General features: G+C 43.2%; 1 protein-coding gene across 6 annotated transcripts in view; it reads right to left on the bottom strand.

Annotated features, from left to right (window-relative positions):
- Positions 1-26758, bottom strand: part of pde4d (phosphodiesterase 4D, cAMP-specific) — a 1053459-nt gene that overhangs the window by 309117 nt on the left and 717584 nt on the right. Inside the window, exon 1 of one of the 6 annotated variants that reach the window (XM_078549359.1) lies at positions 699-1328. The exons of the other annotated variants lie outside the window; for them this stretch is intronic. Within the exon in view, the coding sequence (XP_078405485.1) occupies positions 699-766 (68 nt within the window). The 5' untranslated portion in view covers positions 767-1328. Of the gene's footprint in view, positions 1-698; positions 1329-26758 lie in introns of those variants that run through there. 6 annotated transcript variants of the gene reach the window in all.

Genomic DNA, 26758 nt, shown 5'->3' with positions numbered 1-26758 from the left:
CCTGACCCAATTAGGAAGATGAATGATCACTGACACATTACTACGTAAACAAACACGATGTTGTCGCCTAACGCTCCAAACATATCGCATGGACTAGACGGAATATTTTAAATAATCTAAAACGTATTTTTTCCCTTCTGCAATATGTTTTCCTTCGATGTTCTTTAGTTGAATTTGCTTTCGATATAAGTATTACACAAGGAATTTTTTTTTCAACTCCGCAATATTTTAACATTTTCCTTAACAAAAAGCAGCTGGCTTCATCAGAAGGCAAGCCGACATGGAAATAGGACACTTGCAGCTTCATCCAACTGCAACACAGACTGTCAAATAAATGTTTGACACAGTTGTCCTTCCTGGTTTATCATGACTGGTTTAGAGGGATTTGCTATGCCCTGGAAAGAAGCTATGGACAGAAGTAGTGTTTGGGGTGGTTGGTGGTGTTGGTGGTGGTGGTGGTGGGGAGGGGGAGGAAGGGTGGTGGTGTTGCAGTAGCAAGAGGTTCACGAACTTCCCCACAAAACTGGTGCGGCTTAAAGTACTGGCGAAGATTCAATGAAGTGAACGAGGTGAAGTTAGTTAAAAGCCGGGAGACACGTCGGCTTTTCATGACAGCAAAAAAGAAAGCCAGGAAATACAAAAAGGGGTGGAACGAGCTTTGAGGTAAATAGCCGGTGTTAGTGGAAAGGAGACTTTACCCAGGGCAATCGGAGGTCCTTAAGGAGCTTGTAGATCGCGACCGCGGTTTCATGACGATGTGGCTCATGGTGATCCCGCCAGAATCCAGGCTCGCTGTCCTCCCCTCGCAACTCTTTAGGTTTGATTTCCTTGTCTTGAACACGTCTCGGAAAGATGGCTCTGACCTCTCTCTGAGCTGTTTCTTCACCCAACGCCGAATTACTCAAGCATCAACTGTTAGGAAGTGACAGCTCTGCCCTTGACTGCCCGGGGACAGCCACTGTTTGCTCGCCTCTATTCTCCAGCACTGCAGCCCGGCTGGGATGACTTTTTCCCAGAGAGAGAGAGAGACGAAAGTGGGGAGCCGCCTGCCTCTCCCGACCGATGGGAGAAGCGCACATGTCCCGGGACACCTCCGCCTTTGCATCGGGGACGGTCCAAGTGAAGTGCGCTCCGGCTGTCTGACCAAGACAAGGGATCACATCCCCACTCTGCCGGGCTCGTTGTTCAAAGAAGTAGCTGAAGGTAAAATGAAGCAATGTGCTGCTGGACTCTCCTCCTGATTCCCGCTTCCTTTCACCTTCTGGATGATAACTCCAGACGATGCAAACTTGAGCAGAGAGCGATCTGCTCAGCCCGACACTCTTCTAATGCCCCCACCCCTTGACGTAAACAGCAGAGAAGCAGCAACAGCTTTTACACAACAGGGAGGGGAGCCTGCCTGGGCTTTGCAAATGATACAGCGTTTGGGGGAAAGCTGGCAGTTCATAAACTCAAAGCAAGTGCCGCTGGAGTGAGTCGGTCTTTCTCCGCGATCTTTGGGATTAATTCCGTTGCTCAAGACAGTGGCGGGCACATGTTTCTTTCCCTCACGATGACATAAAGTGTTTGGGTTATTTTGTTAGCTGAATAATCAAATAGCAGAGGTTCACTACATAAACCTATCCGAGACTATCTGCATCATAATCCAACATCAAACTTTCTTTTTTCACGGGACAACATCGACTAGGCAATCAGAATCATCACCATGGCCACAATACACGCAAATATGGACGTCAGAAATCGTGTTATTCCATTTCGAGTCAGCTGGTATCTTCAGCTTGAGCCGCAGATTATTATTACCACCCTTCCCACCCCCGACCCTATTTGCCTCATCTCAGCCTTTCAGTTTATATCTCTATTCCTTCCATGTACTTGTCTACTATTATATGAAGTAGGGAGGAAACAGACAGATTAAAAAGTATAGAAGGGAGAGAATTGTCAGATACAGGAAAAGTTCTATACAACTATTTGCATTTATACTGCACTAGCAGCCTACAGTTGTTTCTGAAAAAAGAGAGAAGTGAGCAGAATTAAAGTATTTTCAGCTAAAGAAGTCTAATTAGATTCCTGGTGCAGGGGTTGGTCCATACCCATGCTACCCTTTTAAAGTATACAAGCTGAGGTTTTCCTTGCACTTGCGAGGAAAGTGGCCATGTCATCTTGATCATCGACATCACTTAACCTACCATCCGATTGGCTCTCTATCCACAAATCTGGCCACTCAACCAATTCTTAAATATCAGTTTCCTCCAAGTGCACTTGTTTGGATGAGGGAGTCTCTCAACATTATGACCAACTTTTCAGGTGCAGCAGTTAACAAAATATGTTTTTGATTGGTTGCAATTGCAATGTTTGAGTATTTCTTTTTAAATTATCCCCACTGAGATCCACTTTTGTTTATTTTAGTGCATTTTATGACATTAAATTATAATTGCAGATTCTTAAACATGCTTTGCCTGATGTGCATGACTGCTGGTTAAAAACATTGAAACTTAAATTTTAAGGCTCAAAGAAGAAATATACTCACCATTTCCCATTAACATTGCTTTATGCCCATTTTAAATCTGGTTGTATTCTAATAAGATTGAGTGGATACTTGGGCGTAACTTGATATTAGCAAAATGAGGGAAACATTATTGAGTTTAACCTACATCCCGGTGCATTTATCCTTCAATTAGTATTTAAAAAAACAGATTATCCAGTCAGATAATTACATTACTGTTTGTGGGAGTTTGCTGTGTGCAAACTGGCTGCTGTTTCCTACATACAACCGTGACGGCATTTCAGAACTTCATTGGCTGTAAAGCATTTTGGTAAATCTCAAGCTGTGATAGGGACTAATTAAATTAAGTCTTTCTTTTCTCTTTCAGTCAGATCATGATTGGTTTGTACCTCAACTCCATTAGCCTGCCTCTGATCTGCTTGCCATGATAGCCAAATCTACCAAAAAATATATCAGTTTCAGCTGGTCTCACCCTTAAATGGCCCAATTCTGACTGAAAGTTGTGATTCCTTGTTCTGGACTCCCCCGCTGGAGGAAATAGTGGGCCCTAAAACTCATTAGCACCCCAAACCGGGCACAATTCCAGGACAAGCAGCAATGACGCACCAGAACAGAGACCTGAGCATCAAACTAAAATTGCCCTCCAAATTCATGTAAGCCAGTCAGTCAGCGCAAAGGCCTATAGGTAATTCTGAGAAGGGAGGGATGTGGTGGATGGCAGACAGGAGGCGGCCCAGCTGCAGCTCCCGATTGTTTGGTGGAGCCATGAAGAACACTCCTGCCCCTTCCAACTCCACAAAACACCAAACTTACTTAAGCTTTAGGGGTTTTTTTGAGCAATCTCCAGCAACTTCCATGAGGACCACTGATTAAGCAAAATCCAGAAACAATAATGGGATCTTGCACATCACAAGTTCATTTCAGTATCAAAATGAGCTAATTTCAGTCAACTAAAAGGCTGCCTGAAAAGGTCCTGATCAATGTAGCCATAGCCTGAACCTATGTGCAGGTTGGACTCAGGCATCTGCCCTGCTAAATTAGTTATTGTCACATTTAATGCCAGCAAAATTAGCCCTCAGTTTCTCTATCAAATCCCGTTATCATTTTAAATATCTCTGTTAGATTACCTCTCAATCCTTTAAATTCAAAGGCAGACAAGTTCAGTGTATGCATCCTGTCCTGATCATTTATTCCTTTTAAACTGGTATCACTCTGGTGAATCTGCACTGTATTCCCACTCAGAGAGAAGATATCTTTCTTCACGTGTGATGTACATAGCTGAATGCAGTATTCCAGATGGAGGAACCACCTATTAAACCTATACTAAAACAATGACCAGTCGTTGCTTCAGTTACTAACTCTGCTGGTGCATTCCACAGCTTTACAATCCTTTGTGTAGAAAGGATTTCTCCTATCCCCTGGCCTAAATCTCTTGCATTTAATCATATTTCTATGCCCTTTTGATCACTGAAAATAGTCTGTTTCTATTTACCTCTGTCCTAACCCTTTATTACTTTTAAACATTTCTACCAAATCATGCCTTAATCTCCCAAATTTTCAAGTTTTTCTTTGTATTTATATTTCCTCATACTAGGTAGCATTCTAGTGAATATGTACTGTACTTTTCCGATTGCCTCAACACCCTCCCTTATAGCATGGAGCCCAAAACATTACACATTGCTTCAGTTGTGGTCTTACTAAAGTTTTATACAGATTGACTACAAGATCTTGACTTTTAGGTTCTACTCCTCTTCCAATAAAATTCTGTAATCCATAAGCTTCTTTTTTAGTGGCTCTATCCACTTGAGGTGCTGCTTTTAATGTCTTATTAGCCCGAAACCCTAAATCCCCCACTCTTCCACATCAGCCAGTTTTACCTTGAAGTGTAATCATTACCTTTTAAAAAGGAACAGACTGAATTAAAAATACACCACTGCACATTTACTTAAATTGAAATCCAGCAACTAGTTTTTGCCCATTTCACCATCTTATCAATGTAACTATTTACTATGCCTCCTATTTTCTTATTATCTAAAAATTTGAACACCACTCCCTGTAGTCCTATATCCAAATCATTGATGTACACAATGAACAGAAGCAGTCTCAGAAGACTTCTGTGGGACATCACTACCTACTTGCACCCACTCCAAGAAACTTCCCTTAGCATTCACTCCACCTTCTAACTCCTTATCTCTTAGTGTTCTTCAGTAACCTCATGTGTTACTGTCGAAGACTTGGTAATTTTGAAATCTCTTCTCAAAATATATGTTTATCTACAGTCCTGAGTGCTAATTGCTTTTTCCATCTCAGCTAACTCACTCTTCATTGTTCTAAAACCTACCTATTCCAATCTGGTGCCCTTGCTTTTCATTTCCATTTGGAACTTAAGCTTCACCAAAGAAACATTTTATTATCTCCTCCATTCCATCCCCTCCACAATGTTCTTCCCACCTCACACCCCAACCACTTGCAACTAACTAACTTCTGAATTATTCACATTGGCTGGGATTTTGTCAACACTGTATCACTCCCAAAGTCATAACCAGAACTGTGTGCCACTTCTGCTTTCTCTCTTTTTGCCATTTCCCATGCAATTATAATTAAAATGTTAAGTGCCAGCAGCATGTATGCAAAACACATTCGATTTAGCGGCTGGAGAAACCTTTCATTGGTGAAACCTGCTGTCAGCTGACAATGCTGCATCTACAGGCAGCCTATTAAAGAGTCTCCTGGTCAAACAGGGAGTCTTTGCATCAAGGCCACAACTTTCCAGGCCAACTACATTTCCTTTAACTTAAAATTTGAGAGCGCAAAGGTGGCTCAGGTGCTTTTCAAAATTAAATTTCACTTGTAACTATTTCACATTTCATTGCTTTCACTTTATTCATGTGTGCATCATTGTTATTTGTTGGGACTATCTTAGTTAGAGAGCTAAATGTACTGCACACCTCATGGTTGGCACACATTGTTGGTTACAGACGAGTTCAGGACTTTTGTCTATTGTGGAAGAAACAATGTTGTGTTTTTCTGTTCACTCTTTATTGAATGTTCACGTTAGTGTCCAGTGTTGTACTCGCCACTCTGGGGCATGGCTGAACTTGCAGGCTCGGCTGGCCTCCGTTCTATGCATTGTGAAGGACATTGGCCAGAATTTTACGGCCTCTCCCACCGGCGGGATCTTCCAGTCCTGCCGAAGGCAACAGACTTTTGAATGACCTCATTTTCTGGCCTCATTTTCTGGCCCCGTCCCTGTCACGAAGGGTCTGGAAAATTCCACCCATTGCCTGAGGGTAATCTCAGTGGGGGTAATTGAAATGTTGCAGGTGAACTCATAGCCCTGTAAGGACTTTGCCAGCCAACACCCTGAGATGACACACATTTGGACATTACTGACACTGCCCTTCAGGCCCCTCATTTTCTTACCCTACTGACTGTCCCTACCAACCTCCCTCCCTCACCTGTACCCAGAACACCAGGCCCTTCCCACCTCACACCTTCATGCCCACGCTCTGCCCTTCCCCTGGATCCTTCTTCCACTCCTCCTTGCCCCCTATCCCACTCCATAACTCCCCTCACCACTGAAACTCCGTTGCTGGTCCCGAGCCTCCAGGCAAGCTGCCATTCTCCTGCTCCCCTCCCTCGTGCTGTGGAGTTAAACAAGGAAAACTGGTGACCTTACACACAACTGGACGAAGCCGACTGGTGCACATTTAAACAATTGTGAACCGGGTGCCATGGGGATCTCATGCACCACTGACATTATCTTGAAAGTAGGACTTTATTGAAAACTGTTTCATGTTAACGAGTATTCATGGCATTCAAATGTATTGCAAGTATAAACCCACCAACACAATGCTCAACATGCTGCAAACATGTCACTGAGTTTATCTCTGCATCCTCATCCACTGACGGGAAATTGAAATTTTGACTCTCACCCAATTCATTCACCCCCCAATACCATGTTTCTTGCCCTTGTAGGTGCCATAAAATCCCCCTCATGACTAACACCATTGGACATCTCTATACATAGAATAGAATTTATAAGGAGAATAAAGGAAAATCGAGGGAGTGAATAAAGGGGAATCAAGAGGGTGAATAAAGGGCAATCGAGAGGGTGAATAAAGGGGAGTTGTGCATTGAATAAAGGTGTATCGAGAGAGTGAATAAAGGGGAACCAAGCAGTGAACGAAGGGGAATCGAGCAGTGAATACAGGGGAATCGAGCAGTGAATATAAGAGAATCGAGCAGTGAATACAGGGGAATCGAGCAGTGAATATAAGAGAATCGAGTAGTGAATACAGGGGAATCGAGCAGTGAACGAAGGGGAATCGAGCAGTGAATACAGGGGAATCGAGCAGTGAATATAAGAGAATTGAGCAGTGAATATAAGAGAATCGAGCAGTGAATATAGGGGAATCAAGCAGTGAATATAGTGGAATTGAGAGGGTGAATAAAGGGGAATTAAGTAGGTGCAGGAAGGTCCACCAATCCACGTGTTCCAATGCTTAATTTAATTCCCTAATGATTTAATCACCAACATTAAAATAATTTGTTAATTTATCTTTTTCCATTTTTACAATTAGTAAAACTACAAGGAGCAAGCCTGTTCTTGCATCCTCCTCATCATTTAGATATGAAGCAGGAGAACTACCAATCTGCTGACCCTATTCCCGGTTGCTTCCTGTTGATTCCCTGATGATACATGAACCCCATTGGTACTCCATCATAGTCATTCTAGATGCCCTGAAGAACAGCTGCAATACAGGCTCAGTACCCCTTAAAAAGTTTAATTTAATTTAAAAACACTGCAATTTTCAAGTTACAATCTTCTACCGGTAAAGAGGGAATTTTTTATTAGTATAATAAAATAAATACATCAACTAGCCATGCTGAGAACAGCTTAGATTCTTTAAACCTTAAATTTTATTCCTCCTGCTTTAAGCTGGCGATTCTGCTCAGTCTTATATTTATTAACTGACTTATTTACCACCATGCAGATTTTGTGGTCAACGAATGAATAGATCATGTCAATAAGTTAATTTTGTAGTTGACCTTTTATGTTGCTATGCAGTGGGATATTTGTACTATTTATTTTCTGAGGAAACATTCTCAGGGTTAGTGGCCAGTTCACTTCTTGCTCTTGCAATATGCCTAAACCCAGCATAGCGCGTGGGGTAGAAATTCAACTTGGACAGTTGCTTCAGCTGCCTGTTCCACATTCCGTCAGATATTCAACTCCATTGAAGTCAATGGAATTGAATATCAGATGAGGTCAATAACTGGTGGCTGCTGTGATACTGATCATTTGCACTAGCTGATGAATTTCTACCCATGAACTGTACCAATAAACAGCTTCAATTCCTAAATAAAACAAAAATTCAAAGCATTCTTTGCCTTCTATAACAGGGCAGAATATGCATTCTATTCTGATTAACAGGGCAGAAAACAAAAAGTTCCCTCTGGCACAGTTATGCTAATTATTCCCTAGAGTCAGCGAGTTGACATCGCTCGGCCTAATTTAAAATCCACAAGAATGTTGATCCATGCTCCTCCCTGGAAATTATTAGTTCCGTCTCCTGTTCTTGATGTTTTGTTTTGTGAATAGTTTAGGAATTAGGAGGATCGAAAGAACAATATAAGGGATATATATTTGTACATAAAGAACTCATCCTACTTAGTTGTTATAAAAAGTCTCCAATCGAACATGCTTGTTTTTAATCCACTTTCTCCACAGGGACAAGGTAATTTCATGTTTCCAAACACCGCCCTCACACCTTCATCTCCCTCCCAGAACGATGATAAGGTCACCCTTGTCCTCACTTATCACCCCACCAGCCTCCGCGTTCAAAGGATCATCCTTTGCCATTTCCACCAACTCCAGCATGATGCCACTACTAAACACATCTTCCCTTCACCCCACCCGGCGGCTTTCCGCAGGGATTGTTCCCTCCGGGACACCCTGGTCCACTCCTCCATCACCCCCTACACCTCAACCCCCTCCCAAGACACCTTCCCATGCAACCGCAGAAGGGGCAACACCTGCCCCTTTACTTCCCCCCTCCTCACCGTCCAAAGGCCTAAACACTTCTTTCAAGTGAAGCAGCACTTCACTTGCACTTCCCTCAATTTAGTCTACTGCATTCGCTGCTCCCAATATGGTCTCCTCTACATTGGAGAGACCAAACGCAGACTGGGTGACTGCTTTGCGGAACACCTTCGGTCTGTCCGCAAGCATGACCCAGACCTCCCTGCCACTTGCCATTTCAACACACCACCCTGCTCTCATGCCCACATGTCTGTCCTTGGCCTGCTGCATTGTTCCAGTGAAGCTCAACGCAAACTGGAGGAACAGCATCTCATCTTCCGACTAGGCACTTTACAGTCTTCCGGACTTAATATTGAGCTCAACAATTTCAGATCGTGAACTCTCTCCTCCATCCCCACCCCCTTTCCGACCCCCCTTTTTCCAATAGTTTATAATTTTTTTACACTATATTTTTTTCTTTTCCCTCCTATTTTTAAATTTATTTCAATCTATTGTTTCATCTCCACCTTTTAGCCCATTTCGATCCCTTCCCCCCACCCCACCCACTAGGGCCATCTGCCACTAGCTTGCTTCCCTTAATGTCCCCATTAGCACATCCTTTAGATAATATCACCACCGTCAACACCCCTTTGTCCTTTTGTCTATGACATCTTTGGCAGTCCCTTCTTGGCCTCTACCTATCAATGGTCCCCTATCGAGCTCTCCTGTCCCACCCCCTTCTACCAGCTTATATTTCCTCTCATTTCTGTATGTCTTAGTTCTGATGAAGGGTCATACGGACTCGAAACATCAACTGTATCCCTCTCCGCAGATGCTGTCAGACATGCTGAATTTTTCCAGGTATTTTTGTTATTGTTTTATATCTATGGAGCTAGTTGACTGACGTTAGATATGCAAATGTAGTGATCCCTTTATTCTAGCTAACAATCACTATATTTTAGTGATTAATTTAAAGTAGTGGTGTATTTCTGGGAGACATGGTAAGACACTTTATAAATTCAAGTCCTTTCTCTGTTGCTTTACTTTAATGACTGACAGCAATATGCAACTCTAATGCCAACAGATCCACACCAGAGGTCAGTATTCATGAATGAAAAATAGAGGAACAAAAAACAAATAAAGAATAGTAAACCAGAAATACAGGTTTGCAGTTCTATGTTGCTGTTAAGGATATAAACTCCCATATTTGTGGAACTACCTTTCAAAAAAAGTGGATACAGGAAAGAAATTCCTACAAATGATTGAAATTCCACTTTGAATGAAAAATGCTAATTTTTCTCCAGAAGACTGCCTAAGTACATGTATAGTTTTTTAATACTTGTAAACAGTTTAAGTGTCAGTCTCTCTCACACAAACCCACACCCACACAAACACACACACCAACAATAACTGTACAGCACTATCACCTTGTACAGAAGGAATTGTTAAGCTCATAGCACAAACAATGCGCCATGTCACATTTCAGGATTCTCAAGGGCAATTAGGGATGAGCAATAAATGCTGGCCTAGCCAGCGATGCCCACATCCTGTCAATGAATCAAAAAAAGTACCAATTTACACCCAAAAATGCATTTTAAGCAGAAGCTTGCTTAAATTGTGTAAATTGCTTTAAACAGGCCTGATAACATTTAAGAAGTGCTTTAAATGCAGTAAAGGTTCTTATTTTGTAGAATAACAAAACAACAGACCATTTGTTTGCAATGTCTGGTCGTCCGGAAGACATTTAGCACCTTAATGTTAAGACCTCTTTTTGATCGCTGTTGTGAGGCTTTTTAAGACTCAACACAGGCATCAGAGTGAGCCGAGGAAGGGAGAAGGAACCTCTTCCCTGCTTGCTAGAATAGGTAGTAGAGAAGCAAGCTTTCCTTTTAATGTCAAGATAAGAATCCCTAAGTAGGCTATTGGAATGGATTCTTTATTTTTGCTCAACAGTATGCAAACCTAAATGGTACTGATTGTACAGTGACTTTCATGGCACTTAGGCATAAAGGACTATGTGGGGGTGTGGGGTGGTGTTGGAGGTAGAGGGGTATATTTTTTTCTTTATTCTTTCATGGGATGTGCATGTCTCTGGCAAGGCCAGCATTTGTGCCCATCCCTAGTTGTCCTTGAAGTGAATGGCTTGCTAGACCATTTCAGAGTGCAGATAAGAATCAACCACATTGCAGTGGATCTAAAGTCATGTAGGCCAGACCAGTTAAGGGTGCTGATTTCCTTCCCGAAAGGACATTAGTGAACTAGGTGGGGTTTTCACAACAATTGACAATGGTTTCACGGGCCAGGATTTTGCTCTCTTCAGGCGAGCTCAGCAGGGGCGAGCGTGAGTGGTCGCCGCCCGCGACCGGGGCCCGACCACGATTTCACCATCCAGCATGAAGTGCGTGCTGCAGCGCTGCCTTTGTGGGAGGGGGGAGGAGGGCAAGCGCTCAAGTTTGCGCATGCGCACAGGAAAATCTCCTTGAGGAACAGGGCTGCCTCAGGGAGATGAAGATTTTGAAAAATAAAAAAGATTTAAAAAATGTTAACAACATGTCCCCTCACGCGACTCTGTCACGTGAGCAGGGACATGTTAGAAATTAGTTTGAAAATGTAAAATTTTTTTAATAACGGATCGAAACCCCACCCCGCCCGTGGATGAGGTTTCGCAAAAAATCCAAAGGCCACTTGGTCTTTTCACCTGCCTGCCAACCGTAATGTTAGACGGGCAGTGAAAAATTTTATTCAGTTAGCTCTTTAATGGCCTTAATAGGCCTGTTAATTGTCGGAGGGCATGCTGCCAACTCCCACACGTGCCTGCTGACCAAAATGTTGCGCAAGTGCCCGATGACGTCGGGATGTTCCCCCGACGGCCTCAGGCGTCATTTTACTCTCATTTGAGTTGGCCGCACACCCGCCCAACAAGCAGAAAATTCTGCCCATGGTCACTATTGTTAGGAAATTAGGATAGTTTAAGTAAGTTGTATATGTGTATTTGGGTGTGTTAGGAATAAGGTATAGCTTTACATTCAAGTTTAATTTTTATTTTTCTATTTATGGGTTAAAAAGGTGAAACCTGGGATCTAGTTTCATTTTAGAGTGGAGACAACAGGTCTAAGCTTTGTTTGTGTGCCTGCATTCTAAAGAATTTTATGACCCTTGAAGTGGGGAGCTGTGTTATCAAGGGGGGTAGTGGTTTAGGGAAGTTAAAACAAAGTGAAAAAAACTGTGCTTTTGCCACACACACACAGTTGAAGCCAGGATTCCAGGGAGATTGGGCAGCAGAGGGATAGATAGCAAGACCCAAACTAAAGTTGAAGCCAGTTGCCAGGAGAAGCTGAACACAGAAGAGGAAACTGCAGGAGCAGGTTCCAGAAACTAAAGAAGAAAGTCCCTAACTCCAGGGGTGTGGAACAGGAAAGATCCCAAAAGGACAGACTAATCAAAGGACAAGGACAGGAATCTGGAAAAGGTCTTGTTCTGTGGAAGTGAAAGTAAGGAGCAGAGAGGAAGGTTCCAAGCTTCAAGCTTAAAGGGGAAAAAGCTGCAGGACACAGATTTAAAGCAAGATAGGCATGTGAGAAGCCGGAAGATCCAAGGGGGGCAGACGAAGGTCTGTAACTCTTTAATATGGGCATGCGAAGCAGTGGTGTTTTTTTGGCATGGCTGAGTCAGTGAGAGAATGTGGGAGAAAGCTTGAGTGCATGTGGCAATCCAGGGGAGAGGAACATCGGAAGGAGAGTTCAAAGCCCTGGAGGTGGACCCTTGTGGAAGGTGTCTGAGAGAAAGTGTCATTTCACAGAATCACACAGTGCAGAAGAGGCCGTTCGGCCCATCGAGTCTGTACCTAATCCCATTTACCAGCACTTGGCCCATAGCCTTGAATGTTATGACATGCCAAGTGCTCAAGTCATTTGGGAGAAGATTCCAAAGCGAGTTCTTGGAGAATGGAGATTGGAAACCCTCATGTGAAAGATGGAGTTCATTGAGACCAGTTGGCTCACAGTGTGACAGATGTCTAGGGGGAGTTGATGGGAGTATAAGATAGCTTTTGTAACTTGTGTTATCCTTATGAAAATGTATATATCTATGGATGTATAATTGTGGATAAAGAAATATTGTAATATCTTTTCTTGTTTAATAAATGCTTTATTCTTTTGTTAAAAGTTCATCAGCTGACTCCTGTGACTCTGTTCAGAAGCTACTCTCCACATATCTAAGCAAAAATATAAGTTAGGATCTAACCACCCTGGGATTTGGCTTGTCCAGTAGTAACATCAGCTGAGATTGTAACACTATCACTAGGACTAGCTTTTAATTCTAGATTTATTAATTGAATTCAAATTCCATCAATTGCCGTGGTGGGATTTGAACCGGTTATCTTCAGAGCATTAGCATTAGTAGTCTAGTGACATTACCACTACATTACCATTTACCCATATATAGGTTAGCATGGAGGATATGAGGGGCCATTGGGTTGGGTAGAGGGGCATAGGCTACTATGGAAGGTATGAAGGGCAATGGGGGGCTGGTAGAGGGCATGAGGTGATATAAGTTGTGTGGATGGGGCATGGGGAGTGTTTGGGGGTGGTGAAGTCTGCAGGGCTGTTTTTTGTTTATTTTTTAAATTTTGGGCGCAATACCGGAGGGCAGAGGCAGGCCTTCCACCCAGCCTGACGCTGCACCTGGCAGCCTCCACACTCATTTCAGAGGGCCCAACTCCCAGAGAATCCTCCACCCCAGAACGAACATCTGACTTTCCGGGGCACTTTCTCCTGGTTTGGGTTTGCAGAGCTGGGAAATGTCCGGACACTGTGCTTCTGACCGGGGAGCGAAAATTCAGGTTTTGCATGTTTTTATCTACAGCGGAATAAAACAGTTTATAAACTGGACCAAATATGACCTCTCCAAGTGTAAATTGGAAGGATTAAAGGAGCACAAGTGATTAACAGTGTGACAGTCTTGTCATGCCTCCAAATATAATTGGCAGTGGACTCCGTACTTTTAAAAGGGAAGCAACATTGAATAATGGACACTGTGCTCTCTCAAAATAGTTTCTGTAAGGTCAGGTGACTTTGGTTTATGGTTTCTGGACAGGGACAATTCCAAACTTTGCAAACCCGTGAAACAGTGCCCTGAAAGTTTGGATTTCAGGTCCCAGAAAAGTGGTGGGGCAGCATTGAATGGCCTGCCCACCCTTGGACCCATTGAGGCTGTTAAGTGGCCAATTAATGGCCACTTAAGGGCTTCATCCCGTCACCACCTTTGTTTTACCTGTCAAGTGCAAATCCGGCAGCTTAAGCTGTGTGGGCTACTGTGGGGAAAGAGGCAGAGGACCAATGGAAGTTGCCCTTTTAACCCTCCCCTCAGCCTCTTCAACTCTTCATCAGCCTCACCGAGGCCTCCCAACCCAGGACTTACCTTGTCTCCTCAGCTTGGTGGGACAGCATGTAGTCCCAGCAATGGCTACTGCGCCCATCTGGCACTGCTGGAACTACAGAGCTGCCGGTTGTCCAATTGGCCAGCTGCTCTCTAAGGCTCTCCCTGTTTCCAGCATTAAATTACTGTGAGGCAGTCATCGGCATCATGTGTGGGCTCCATGCCCCTGACTTTTTTTAGCCGGGTTGGGGGGGCAAGCAGGGACAATGGTGCCCTGTAAAATTCAGCCCCATGTGCCAGTGTTAGTGTTTACAGAGGTTTCAGTCCTGGGGTGTATGACAGATGAGGCAGATCCCACCATGAACCTTCCAGCTGTGCTCACTAGATAGTGGTGAGTATACTTCCACTTCTTGAACCTTGAACAATGAATCTACTGTCACCTCTGCTGAGGTCTTCAAGTTCCTGGTTCTGCATGTACTCAGCAATGCTGCTACAAAGGAAATTTTTCTTACCACATTTAGTGTTAAGAAATAGTACTTTTGCTTTGATACTGCCATCTGCAAGGGTGATGTTGGGAAATAGTTTATAAGATGTTTGCATTTTTTGTTTGCATAATGGTTTTCCAAGAAAATTTAGGTAAATAAAAGAAAATGAAATCTAGCTGAGAGAAACTTTGCAGTAAAGTGTTGAGTGAGATAGAAATAAAACTATTGCAGGTTCATTGCTCTACACTAGTGTACATTTATGGCACAGATCTTCAGAACTACATAAAACTTTAGGTCCCTGTGCAAGCAGGGAATTTACCGGTGTAGAGTGCACGAGTGTATTTGGGGGTTAGGGGCTGATATAAATGCGACAGATTAAAGTGATACGATGTTCAACCTGGAGAACTGAAGTGTACTTTAAAGCATTTAACTTCATCTGACGTAACATTTAAATGATCAAAATACTTCTTTTGTATTCTTTGGTGAAAAGTGAATGATGTGGAATTGGAATTCTTATCTATTTTACCCAAAAAGTCTTAAAGAACTTGAGGGTTTATTCTCTACATTTTGCTGATTTTAGTGAAAAAACATTCAAAACTAATGAAGAATAGCTCAGCAGGTGAAAACCAAGTAGTGTGATATTAAATCATGCAGTGCAGAAGAGTCTTGGGTTCAATCCCCACTTTCTTAAGCCAAATTTTCAAATCCACTTTCCTTCACTGTCCCTTTGGGGAGAACAGTGGAGTCATACCTCAGCATGAGCCATTATTCTCAGCACCACAAAGTGCAAAACTGGTTGGGGTGGGGGGTAGTTTGGAAGGAGGTGTGGGCAGCAGTGCTCAGGGAAAGAAATTGTCTTCTTTCCAATATGTGTCACCCATATAAGCAAGTATCTTGATCTTGCTTTTCCAGCGGAGGTAGAAGGCAATCTAGGGCAGGACTTTTAAGTTGGGTGGGTATCCCGATCCGTCACCTGGAGGGTCAATGGGGAACGCATCCCCCTCGATATATCTGCCTTGGAGCCATTTAACACTCAGCCGGACATTAACTGGTTAAGAACAAGACTTCTGCCCCCATCTGGGAGGAAAACCCACATTAGAGGGCTGCCGGCCAATCGGATGGCCAGCAGCTCTGTAGGCCTAGCAGTGCCTGGTTCAAGCAGTGGACATTGCTGGGGATACAGCCAGTCCTCAAAGAGGACCTAATGGAGGCAAGATCTCAGGTAAGTCCAGGGCATTGGCAGGACCTGACTGGCAGGCCCCAGTAAGGGGGGTGTTGAGGGCTAGGTTTGAGAGGCCAGGGGATGAGGGTTAAAGTGGGGGTATGACCTTGTGGGGTGATGGACACAGAGGACACCCCCACTCTCCACCACACTCCCCCCCGCTCCCCGAATTTCCTGACACCAGCTCACCCACTAAAAACTGCCAGGCTACCCACCTGGCGTGACCCTCCTCCGCCACAGGTAAAGTGGCGGCGGGGCGGGGTGAGGCAATTAAGTGGCCATTAATTAAATGCCCTTGTAAAATGGGAGACAGATTGGGGAAGGCGGGTAGGCCACTTGCCGCATTTGACAAGCCTTTAAACCCGCTGCTGGGGAACCGTAAAATTGCACCCCTAAAGTATTTTAAATGGATACAACAGTTTTCAAATCTCAATAACAAAGAGTGTGTTGGGCGAAGCCAAAGCCGTGGCATTTTGGCACTTTCAAAATGAATAAATTTGGAGAAAATTTCTACAATACGGTCGAAGGTCAGCAGTTCTGCTTTTCTAGCTATATTTAGTAAATAAATAATTTTTAAAAAATAACTTCAAAGGTAAACTGTGTTAAAATGCTGCACTGAATAGTTAGTTCAATGCAGGCAAAACATCTGAGTTATTAATTTGATATACCAAAAACTGATGTGGGAAATATAAAACATGTAGTTCCCATGCACATCTGTGTGTCCTCATGTATAGGGAATTTACTTCGGATTTGCTTTTCATTGAAATATCCCTTTGAATTTATTTCATATTGCTCCACCCTTAGAGCAAACTGACAAACACTACCCAGCAAGGGAGCTTTGTCGGAAAAAACTTTAACTTCGCCACTTAGACGATAATCTGGGAGAGGGGATCAGCCATCTTTACTGTGTAGACACAAATGTACATTAATAGAATATGGTAATATATTTTGGCAAATTCACATTTTTGTGTCAACATTCATTACTGTACAACTTGCTGACTGTAATGATTACTTGATGACTAAAAATCTGACTATAGACTCCAATTACTTGGCAGATGTTAGTGCCTGGAATTTTGGATAGCATTTTTACAGTTTGTTTTAAGAAGTGTAAAATTTCTTTGTTATACAGATTAAAACAACAGGCACTTCCTGGGAGTAGATTTTAGGAGTAGTTGGAATAAGTACCTTAGGTCCTAAGCACGCGAAGACATGACCACCAGTGGATGCCACCACAAACTCTATTCCCTAGCCACCAACTCTTTGGCCACTGTCTAAGATTGAACCAGACTATTTGCAACTTGGGGCAGAATCTTCAGTTCAGCGAGCGGGCCCCACCCCCACTCGCCGACGCTTAAAATGACACAGGATAACATCAGGCGTGCGTCCCGACGTCACCGTGTGTCATTCAGATCTTGAGTTCGGAGGGCGCTCACCGGAGTCGGCTGTGCACCCGCCGAACTGTCAAAGGCCTATTAAGGCCATTTAAATTCCAATTAAAATAATTAACATAGCTGCCTGTCCAACCTTTATGTTGGTGGGCAGGCGAAGAGCCCAGGCAGCCTTCGCGTTTATCATGAAAACTCATCCACGGGCAGGATGAGATTTCATGAGGGTTTTTAAACTTTAATAAAACTTTTCATAAATATTCATAGACATGTCCCAGCCCATGTGACACTGTTGCATGAGGGGGACATGTGTTAAAAAAAAAATTTCTTTATTTACATTTTTACATATCAAACTGATCTCCCTGAGGCAGCTCTGTGCTTTAAACTCGGCCTACTCCCCCCGCCCGCACAGGGAGCGCTCAGCGTTTCCGGGTGCTCGTCACGCTGGGCGGATCTTAAATGGCCCACCCACGTAAAATGGCGGCACACAGCCGATTGCATGCGGTGATCGGCTGCGTGCCTGCCCACACCTGCTCCCACCCAACCCCCCCACAACGGGAAGAAAATTCTCCCCTTGGTAACCCATGTGACCTGGAGCTCAGCTTCCATCATTCCAACACTTTTATGCAGCATTTTTGCGCTTTATTTTATTATTTGGAGGTCTGCAGCTCCCTGAGGCATCTGTCTGCCTTCAGGGAGCTCAGTGGAAGCGCTCACCAGCACCCGCAGTGACGTCAGTGCCCACCCTCTTCCCGCCCCCACCGGCAGTGCTGAGCCTTTTTCTTAATTGGCCAACCAGTGTGAAATCGTGGTCGGGGGCCAATTGCAAGCAGAAGCGCATCTCGCATCTGCTTCCGGGCCCGCCAATCGTATATCCTTTCCATTACCAAAACTGCCTACTTCTACCTCTGTAACATATCTTTCTCTACCCTGCATTAGCTCATCTGCTGCTGAAATCTTCAGCCAGAACTGGGTTACCTCTAGACTTCACTATTCCTATGTTCTCCTGGTTGGCCTCCTGCCTTGCACTCCCCATAAACACAAGCTCCTCTAAAAATCTTCTGCCTTTATCCTAAATTGTACAAAGTTCTGTTCGCCCATCACACAGCTGTGACCATTGTGGTCCAGCAACACCCCGATTTAAAATTCCCATTCAAACCCTTCCATGAATTTACCCCTCCCTATTTCTAACCTCCTCCAGTTCTACAGCCCTCTGAGATATAAATATTCCTCCAATTCTGTCCTCTTACATTCCTAATTTTTGTTTTTGGGAAATTTTTCCTCCATTAATACTTAATGTCAGACAAACAGTGTGACAAATCAGAGCACAGTGGAGGATTCAAGAGTGGTGATGGTGAGGCAGAGCTGGGTTTCGTCAGTGGTGATGTGGAGCATGACAATATGGCCTGAATCTTATGTTCGTCAAGCACGCATGATTGGCAGGCCCGGAAGCAGACGCGACATGCGCTTCTGCCTGCAATCGGCCCCCGACCTTGATTTCACACTGGCTGGCCAATTAATGACCAGCCAGGGTGAAACGCACCCGGAGAAAGAATCAGCACTACCGGTGGGGCAGGAAGAGGGCAGGCACTGACGTCACTGCGAATGCTGGTCAGCGTTTCCATTGAGCTCCCTGAAGGCAGACAGACGCCTCAGGGAGCTGCAGGCCTCCAAATAATAAAATAAAGCACAAAAATGCTGCAAAAAATGTCCATGCAGCACAATCAAGCACCTGAAAGCAAATCTCATTAAAAAAACAGTCCCCAGATATTTCTTTTTATTTTAAATCCTAACAGAGATTTCATCCCGCCCTTGGATGACGTTTCATCAAAAATGTAAAGCCTGCCTGGCTGATTGGTCTGTCCGCCAGCCAAAAGGTTGGACGGGCCATGAAAAATCGCATACAATTGGGCTATTAATGAGCTTAACTGCCGGCTTAATTGTTTGCGGGTGCTCTTCCGACTCTTGCGCGCGTCCGCCGAGTGAAATATCGCGCGAGTGCGCAATGACATTGGGACGCTCGCTCAATATCATCTCGCGCGATTTTACACCCATTTGGGTTGGGCATGCACCCACCCAAGGGATGTAAAATTCTGGCCTATGAAGTACTGGCCCACCCACAATATTCAGAGTAAGCACTCCAATCTCAGTTTACTGGACTAACTGGTGTGTGGCCTGATCCCAACCCTTTTCAGTGGCGGGAATATTGCCTCTGAGCGAATGGTCATTCTGTTTGGATGTGAGTGCCCCACTGATGTCAACCTGATACTTAGGGACCATATTCTTGTCTCAGCTCTCCAGGGCTCTCTGGAGTTGAACTCGCACCTTTCACCTTCTAACTCAAATGTGGGAAAGTTACTACTAAACCAAAGGCTCACTCCTTAAATGTGGGAAAGTTACTACTAAACCAAAGGCTCACTCCTTAAATGACAGTAACACTTTTGAAATAGCAATAAAATGTTCCTATTGGTCAGCAACTTCTCACCATAGTTGGTAAGCTTCATGTGTGAAGAAGGGTCACTTGGACAAGTTACTGCAGGTTAGCCATTGTATTAGGACCATAGCACTGCTTTAATAAGGCGTCTAAGAGGGGAGGATATAAATTGATAGAAACAAGTACATAAAGAGGCAATCCTGAGGACATTCGGAATGAGTGAACAGCAAAATTGGATCAGTATTCTTTTACCAAGCATTTTTTTCCATTGACCTAACAGTTTTTCTCTTTTATTTGACTCATTTACACTTGCTTAGAAAGATATTTTGTTGCCTTTAGTTCCTGAATAAGCTTCAGTGCAGTCAGTTATCTCAAGTAAAATAATGAGGTATCTGGCAGTTCAATTTCCAAATGCCCACTGGCTCCACAAAATTTACACTGTTACTGCAGCCAAATATCTGTTTCCCATAGGTCTTAGAGGCTGAAGTGGCTACAGTAAATGTTATGGGTTTAATATTCACAATTCAATCATATTTTATTTTAGTTTATTTATTTATAAAATTTATTTTATAAATTTGATCCATTTTGGAGATTAAGAAAATCCACACCATTAGCACATAAACAAACAAACATCTGCTGTGCCAATTAAAACATGCAAAAGCCAGCAAACAGAAAGGATCATTACAAATTTCCAAAGAAAATGTACTATCAATGACTGCAGACTCTGCTCAAAAATGGTACAAAATGACTTAACAGTTCACACTACAAAGGAGAGTATGTATTCAGACATGTGAGGATTTTTATGTTTCTATTATTGAAGCAATACAAAACTAAACAGCTACTGAAAATAGATATCAATATATGTGAGAGTGGAATCAAACTAGATGGCACTTGGGAGGAAAAATGCTGAAATGATTAGGCCGACCAAGTGGCCTTCTCCTTATGGTGTAACATCTAATGATTCAATCCACATCATTGCAATGTTTATATTCACAGAATCTTTTCAATGCAGAGGGAAGCCATTCAGCTCATTGAGTCTGCAATGGCTCGCTGAAAGCCATTTCCCACTCCCCTACCTTATTCCCGTAACCTTGCACATTCTTTCTTTTCACGTAGCAATCCAATTCCTTTTTGAATACCTTGATCAAACCTGCCTTTCAGGAAGCTCGTTCCAGACTCCAACCACGCTCTGGTAAAAAAAACATTCCTCACATCACTTCTACTCCTTTTGCCTATTATTTTGAATCTGTGTCCTTTAGTTCTTGATGTACTCTTGAGTGGGAACAATTTCTCACTGTTTACCCTGCTCATACCCCTCAGGATCTTGAACACCTCTATCAAATCTCCTCTCAGCCTTCCTTTCTCCAAGGAAAACAGACCCAACCTCTCCAATGTATCCTCATAGTTACAGTTCTTTATCCCTGGAATCATACTTGTGACTCTCTTTTGTACTCTCTCCAATGCCTTCACATCCTTCCTCAAGTATGGCGCCCAGAACTGGATGCAGTACTCTAGATGAGGCCTACCTAGTGTTTTATACAAGTTTAACATGACCTCCTTACTTTTGTACTCAATGGCCCTATTAATAAAACCTAGGATACCATATGCTTTAACTGCTCTCTCAACATGCCCTGCCACCTTCAATGACTTAAGTACATATACACCGATGTCCCTTTGTTCTTGCACCTCCTTTAGAGTTTCTCCCTTTATCTTATACTGTCTCTCCATATTCTTCCGGCTAAAATGAATCACCTCACACTTCTCTGCATTGAACTTCATCTGCCATTTGTCTGCCCAATCCACAAAACTGGCAGCAACAAAGAGTTGTTCATGCACACTGCACTAACAACATAATTGGCCTTAGTTCCAGTCTTAAATTCACTGCTTTTTTTGTGCCACTGATAACTTAAGTGATGCAGCATTATTGTTTACTAAGGACTACTACCCACAGTGATCATTATGTTAAATGCTTTTCAGTAAATAGCAAAATTCTCCCCATTATTATATAATTAAAAAGAGCATTATTTTGCAACTGCCTATTTTGGTTAATACTGCTCAATATGGTTTTATAATCTGCATATATAGACAATAACAGAGTATAAAAGCTCCCCTTGGAATACACTATTACCAGGAATGCTGCTCCAGCAGATTGCTACAGCATGTTATGATGTGCAGAGATCTCTTCTGAGGGTGCTAGTACCCATAAAAAGGACTCCAAAATGAAGAACAACTTGTATTAAAAGGGGTGCTTTGCTTCTATATAATTAAGCAAACATTTTTCTTCTAATTAACACTCAGCGTGATTTGTACCCTAAAAGTTTCATGTCACTTGCACATGACATATGCCTTTTAAGAACAGAATGCCCCAGGAAGAAAGTTAAAAGAAATCCTATCAGTCCACATCCTCAGTTAAAAGCACCACAAGGAACAGGAAGGACTAAAGCCATCTTAGTTATGAAAAATGAAATGCATTATCTGAAACTGAGTCCTTTGTTTCAGAACACAAAGCACAGGATAAAGTGTTTAGTGATGCATCTAAAGAAAAGACAGACTTAAATTAGTCTTTTAAGAAAGAGTAGGATAACTTCTATATATTAACAAAACACACTGCCAGATTAATAAAGGAACTCAAATCTCATTGTTAGTCCACTTCTTTGCCTGCATCAAAGTAGAATTCAGCAAACCTTGCTGCATGTAACTTCATCATTCTTTTACAACAACACATTTATTCACAGTGAGGAATGGTGGCAGGCATATCAAGTTCATTATGCTGCTTTAATCAGTGTCATTCTAAATAGACTTGACAGCAGAGTTTTCTTTCAAACATATTGTTATCACAATCCTGCTGTTCATACCGCTGCAACTGCAGTTTGTTGTGAAATCATAGTGGGTTCCGTCTGTCAGTTGTCACCTTTATTGTCATTGAACATCCTGTTCTACAACTAGCAAATCCTTGACAGGCAGCAGCATTTGTCAACAGGAATGTATTACTTTAAAGTGGTATTGTCATCCAGGCTAAAAATACCAGCACTGCCATATGACTAAACTAGTGAAGATATGGCCTCTGCTACTCAGCCAACCTTCACCCTTTTTAAATTGAGTGGCCTTCCTTTGCGGCTATTACAATGGCACTCATTATGACTGCCATCTTTCCTCCTACCATATCAAACACAACTTAGTACAAAGTGGAGATCATTCCCAATTTTCTGTCCTTTTCTCCCTTCCTTGTTCCAAATACATTAAATCATTTTCTGCTATGACTCCATATGTGCAGTGTCTCCCTAGTGTGTTCACAAATGACCATTCCCCACAACAAGTGTGAGACGGTTATTTGACTGAGGGATGACCGCAGCAGAATTTGATCATTTCTTCAGCCAACCTTCGCACCTGTGCAATTATCATTAGAAATTACTGGACCAGATTTTGTTGGTAAAATGACAGAGAGGCTAATTGTATTTGCTATTATTTATGCGCAAATGGTACGGCAACTTCAATTTAGGGACAGGTGCAAGGTTAAAGGTGAATATCCAAAATTTGCTCTACAAATTGCAATGCTCCACAGTTAGCTTCACAAAAGCTGCAGTTTGCTCCCTGATTCACCATTGTGTTAATGTGCTGTATTTGTGCAATTCACACAAACTTGCCATAGAAAGTTGTCATTTTACAGCCAAATACCCTTCTAATGATACAATGAGTGTTAATTACAATCAGACTCTAATGCTGAAAATTAATTATTATGACTTAAGTAATTAATTTCTTTATGTTTTAAATACTGGAGGTGTAAATGCTGGATTTTTAAAAATGTAAAATGTTAAAATCTTCTTTAAATTTTTCCTTTCTGTCTAATTTTTATTCTCCTCTTAATCCAATTTTTTGTTCCTCTCTATTTCTCTTTCTGTACATTGATTTCATCCACTGTTTATACTTCATTATCAGTCCTTTCCTCATCCTTTAATCTGATTGATTAAGGAGATGAACAGTTGGTATCCTTGTTCACTCAGATACCAGACACCATTACTGTCACTGTACTAATATCAGCTCACATTTTCAGCAAGTTGCCATGCAAAAAATGTAAAAATCTAAATGTGCAATGGTGAGTCTAACCAGATGCCTGGCTTCACCAAAATTTGGTGCATTGAAGTCGAAAGATTGACCAATTTTTCCAATGCCTTAGTTTGTTTTCCTTCTCACTAATGGAACGACCCAACAATATAAAACAAAGGGGTGGGTAAATTTCTTTGAAGCCTATCCTGCTTTCCCACCAACACACATCCCCACGGCGACATGCCCACATCCCCCAACCTTCCCGGCAACTTTAAGTTTCCACCGAACCGCTGTCAAATTTATGGAGGTGGAGCTACGTATATTGGCATCAAAATTCCAAGCCATAGAACCATTTATGGCACAAAAATAGTCCATTCAGCCCATCAAGTCTACGTCTGCTTTTCATGGAGCAATTCAGTCATTCCCACACCCCTGCTTGATCCTAGTAGCACTACACATTTATTTCTTTCAAGTGCCCATCCAATTTTCTTGAGAAATCATCGATTGTTTCTCTTTCAACCGCCCTTGTGAGTAGCGAGTTCCCCAGTCCTTCAGCCATCAGAATGGGAACAGTTTTTCCTTGTCTAACTTATCTAAGCCTCTCATAATTTTGTAGATTCGCCTTGATATAAAAGGCTCCTTCATATGCCATTTTCGCTCTGGGGAGGTGATGGGGGATGAAGGGGGAGGTGTGTAGTTCGGGTCAGGCCCACCGACTCCACAAGCAGATTGGAGGTGGCCATAGGGGTGCGCAAATGCTAAGGTGGGCTGCTTAGAAGGCCACCTCGTTACCTGAGACTTTTACACTGTTGTTTGAAAAGCTGGTGGGCCCTCTAGCCTTCACCTCTCACACCACCCCTACTCACTCCCCATGCCTCCTCCATGCCAACTCATGTCCCCACCCATGCTCTCTATATCCCCATCCATGCCCATGCCCTCTCATATCTCTATGTCACCTCCATGCCATCTCATACCCCCATGCCAACCCATACCCCAATGCCACCTCCATAGCTATTCACCAAATATCCACTATGGGCAAACCTCAGGGGCCATGTGGAGATTTAAAAAAAAACTTCTGACAATCTAACAGAGTGTATACACACAATACAGAAAAGGAACTCTCATGAAACCCATGCAAAGATATTAAATCCACTCAAGCAGTCAATCTGTTATAAAACAAACAAACTTCTATTCAACACACACATCTAGGAGAGCTAATCCTTTAATAGCTTCTTTAAACTGTCAGTCAAAATGTGCACTCAGCTCCCAACTCGCTGTACCCATGCATATAGGTACTTTTGGAACTTGTGAAACATAAGCAAAACAATCCAGCAGCTAGCAATTTTCTTTTTAACTGTAGCTGACATATTCAACATTTTTAATGTTTAATGGGCTGATGATTTGAATAACTTCAAGTCATGACACTTAAAGGGACCTTATCCACCCTTCAACAGCATTTATGTCTACTCCATAAATTTGTGACTCGCAGGCAGTGGGTTAAGGCCTTTGGAACAGTGAAAATGGGGTCTGTTTGAATTTAGCATTAATTTAAAATGGCCCTGCTGAGTTTGGGTTTTCCCACCTGTGTGAGTCACGCCTGACTTCCTTCCCCTACATCAAAAATAGGATCTTGCAGGAATGGGGGCAGCAATTCAGCATCTGGGTCCCACCTATCATTTTTAAAGGTCACTGGAGTTGGCCCTACTCCTAAAAAGTCCGGCTCTATGACTCTATTTATGATAAGTGCCAGAAATGGCATTAATGTAACTTGCATCTAACTACTAAAATGTCAGGATTCAGTGATGAATATTTAACAAACCCTCAAGTGAGCAGTTTACTGACATATTACTATCCAGATTCTAGTGACTCTGCTGTGCCTTTTCGGAGCTGTTGGGATCCTACATCTGTGACAGCGTGTACAAATTTTTAGAAATTTAAAGTTGGAAGTATCTCAAAGCAAATAACTGCAAAAATGAGGCTGAGTACAGCATAAAACATTTTCTCATTTTGGGAAGAGATTATTCTGAGAAATTGTGTGTTCTGTTCTTTCCCAGAAATGCTCTGAGAATTTAACCAGAAACTTTATTTACAGAATATTTTGTTAATAAAAGAAGCATGGTGATGGTTCCATATTATCTTGTGAGTGTTCAAAATCAAGCCCATTTAAGTAAGACCATAAGACCATAAGGCGCAGGGGCAGAAGTAGGCCATTGTGCCCATCAAGTCTGCTCCGCCATTCAATGAGATCATGACTGATCTGATAATCCTCAACTCCACTTTCCTGTCTTTTCCCCATAACCCTTGTTTCCCTGACTGATTAAAAACCTGTCTATCTCAGCTTGAATATACTTAACGACCCAGCCTCTACAGCTCTCTGCAGTAAAGAATTCCATAGATTCACTACCCTCTGAGAGAAGAAATTCCTCCTCATCTCTGCCTTTAATGGGCGACTCCTTACTCTGAGACTATGCCCTCTGGTCCGAGACTCTCCCACAAGGGGAAACAACCTCTCAGCATCTACCCTGTCAAGCCCCCTAAGAATCTTATGGAGAGAATTTTGTCCCCATCGGGCAGGTTGTTCGGGAGTGGGCGTGGGCGCGGGCGGGTGCGACGAGGATCGCTGCTCATGATCGGCTCCGTGCCGCCATTTTATGTGCGCGGGCCAATTAAGGCCCGCCCAGCATGAAGCGCAGCTCCTGAGGATAGCGGGAGTGCATGGGCGGCGGCGGGAGTGCAAAGGCTGTTCATCATGGCCAGTTGAAGGGCTCCCCAGAGCACTACTGGAGAGCAGGCCAGGCAGGAGGGTAGGGCAGCGGGACAGTGTGCCCCTCGGTATTCTGATGAGTGCCTAGCTGCCCTCCTGGAGGTGGCAGCACGGCGGGAGGTCCTCGTTCTGAGGGACAGGAGGCGGAGGCCTCCCCACCTGACCAAATGTGCCTGGGAGGAGGTGGCAGAGATAGTCAGCTCCCATGATGTGGTACAACGCACGTGGGTCCAGTGCCACAAGCGATTCATCTACCTCTTGCGCTCGGGAAGGGTGAGTACCATGTTGGCAGAGGTCACTGAATACAGCCGGCAGCCTTTCCCCTACAAATCTGAGAGCAGTTACAACATTGAATCATTCACAGCATGTTTCCCTCACTGGGTGGACCAGCAGATATTGCCCATGCCTAGTTCACCCTGAGAAGGTGATGCTGAGCGGGTTCTGCACTTGCAGCAGGTGCAACACTGACACCCAGAGTACTGTTTTGGGGGCAACTTCAAGGATCTGCACCTAGGCAGAG

The sequence above is a fragment of the Cetorhinus maximus genome, chromosome 1, assembly GCF_964194155.1.
Source record: "Cetorhinus maximus chromosome 1, sCetMax3.hap1.1, whole genome shotgun sequence".
In the NCBI taxonomy this organism is placed as follows: domain Eukaryota; kingdom Metazoa; phylum Chordata; class Chondrichthyes; order Lamniformes; family Cetorhinidae; genus Cetorhinus; species Cetorhinus maximus.
Note: the sequence above shows the minus strand (reverse complement) of the source record. Positions and strands in the feature narration are given on the sequence as shown.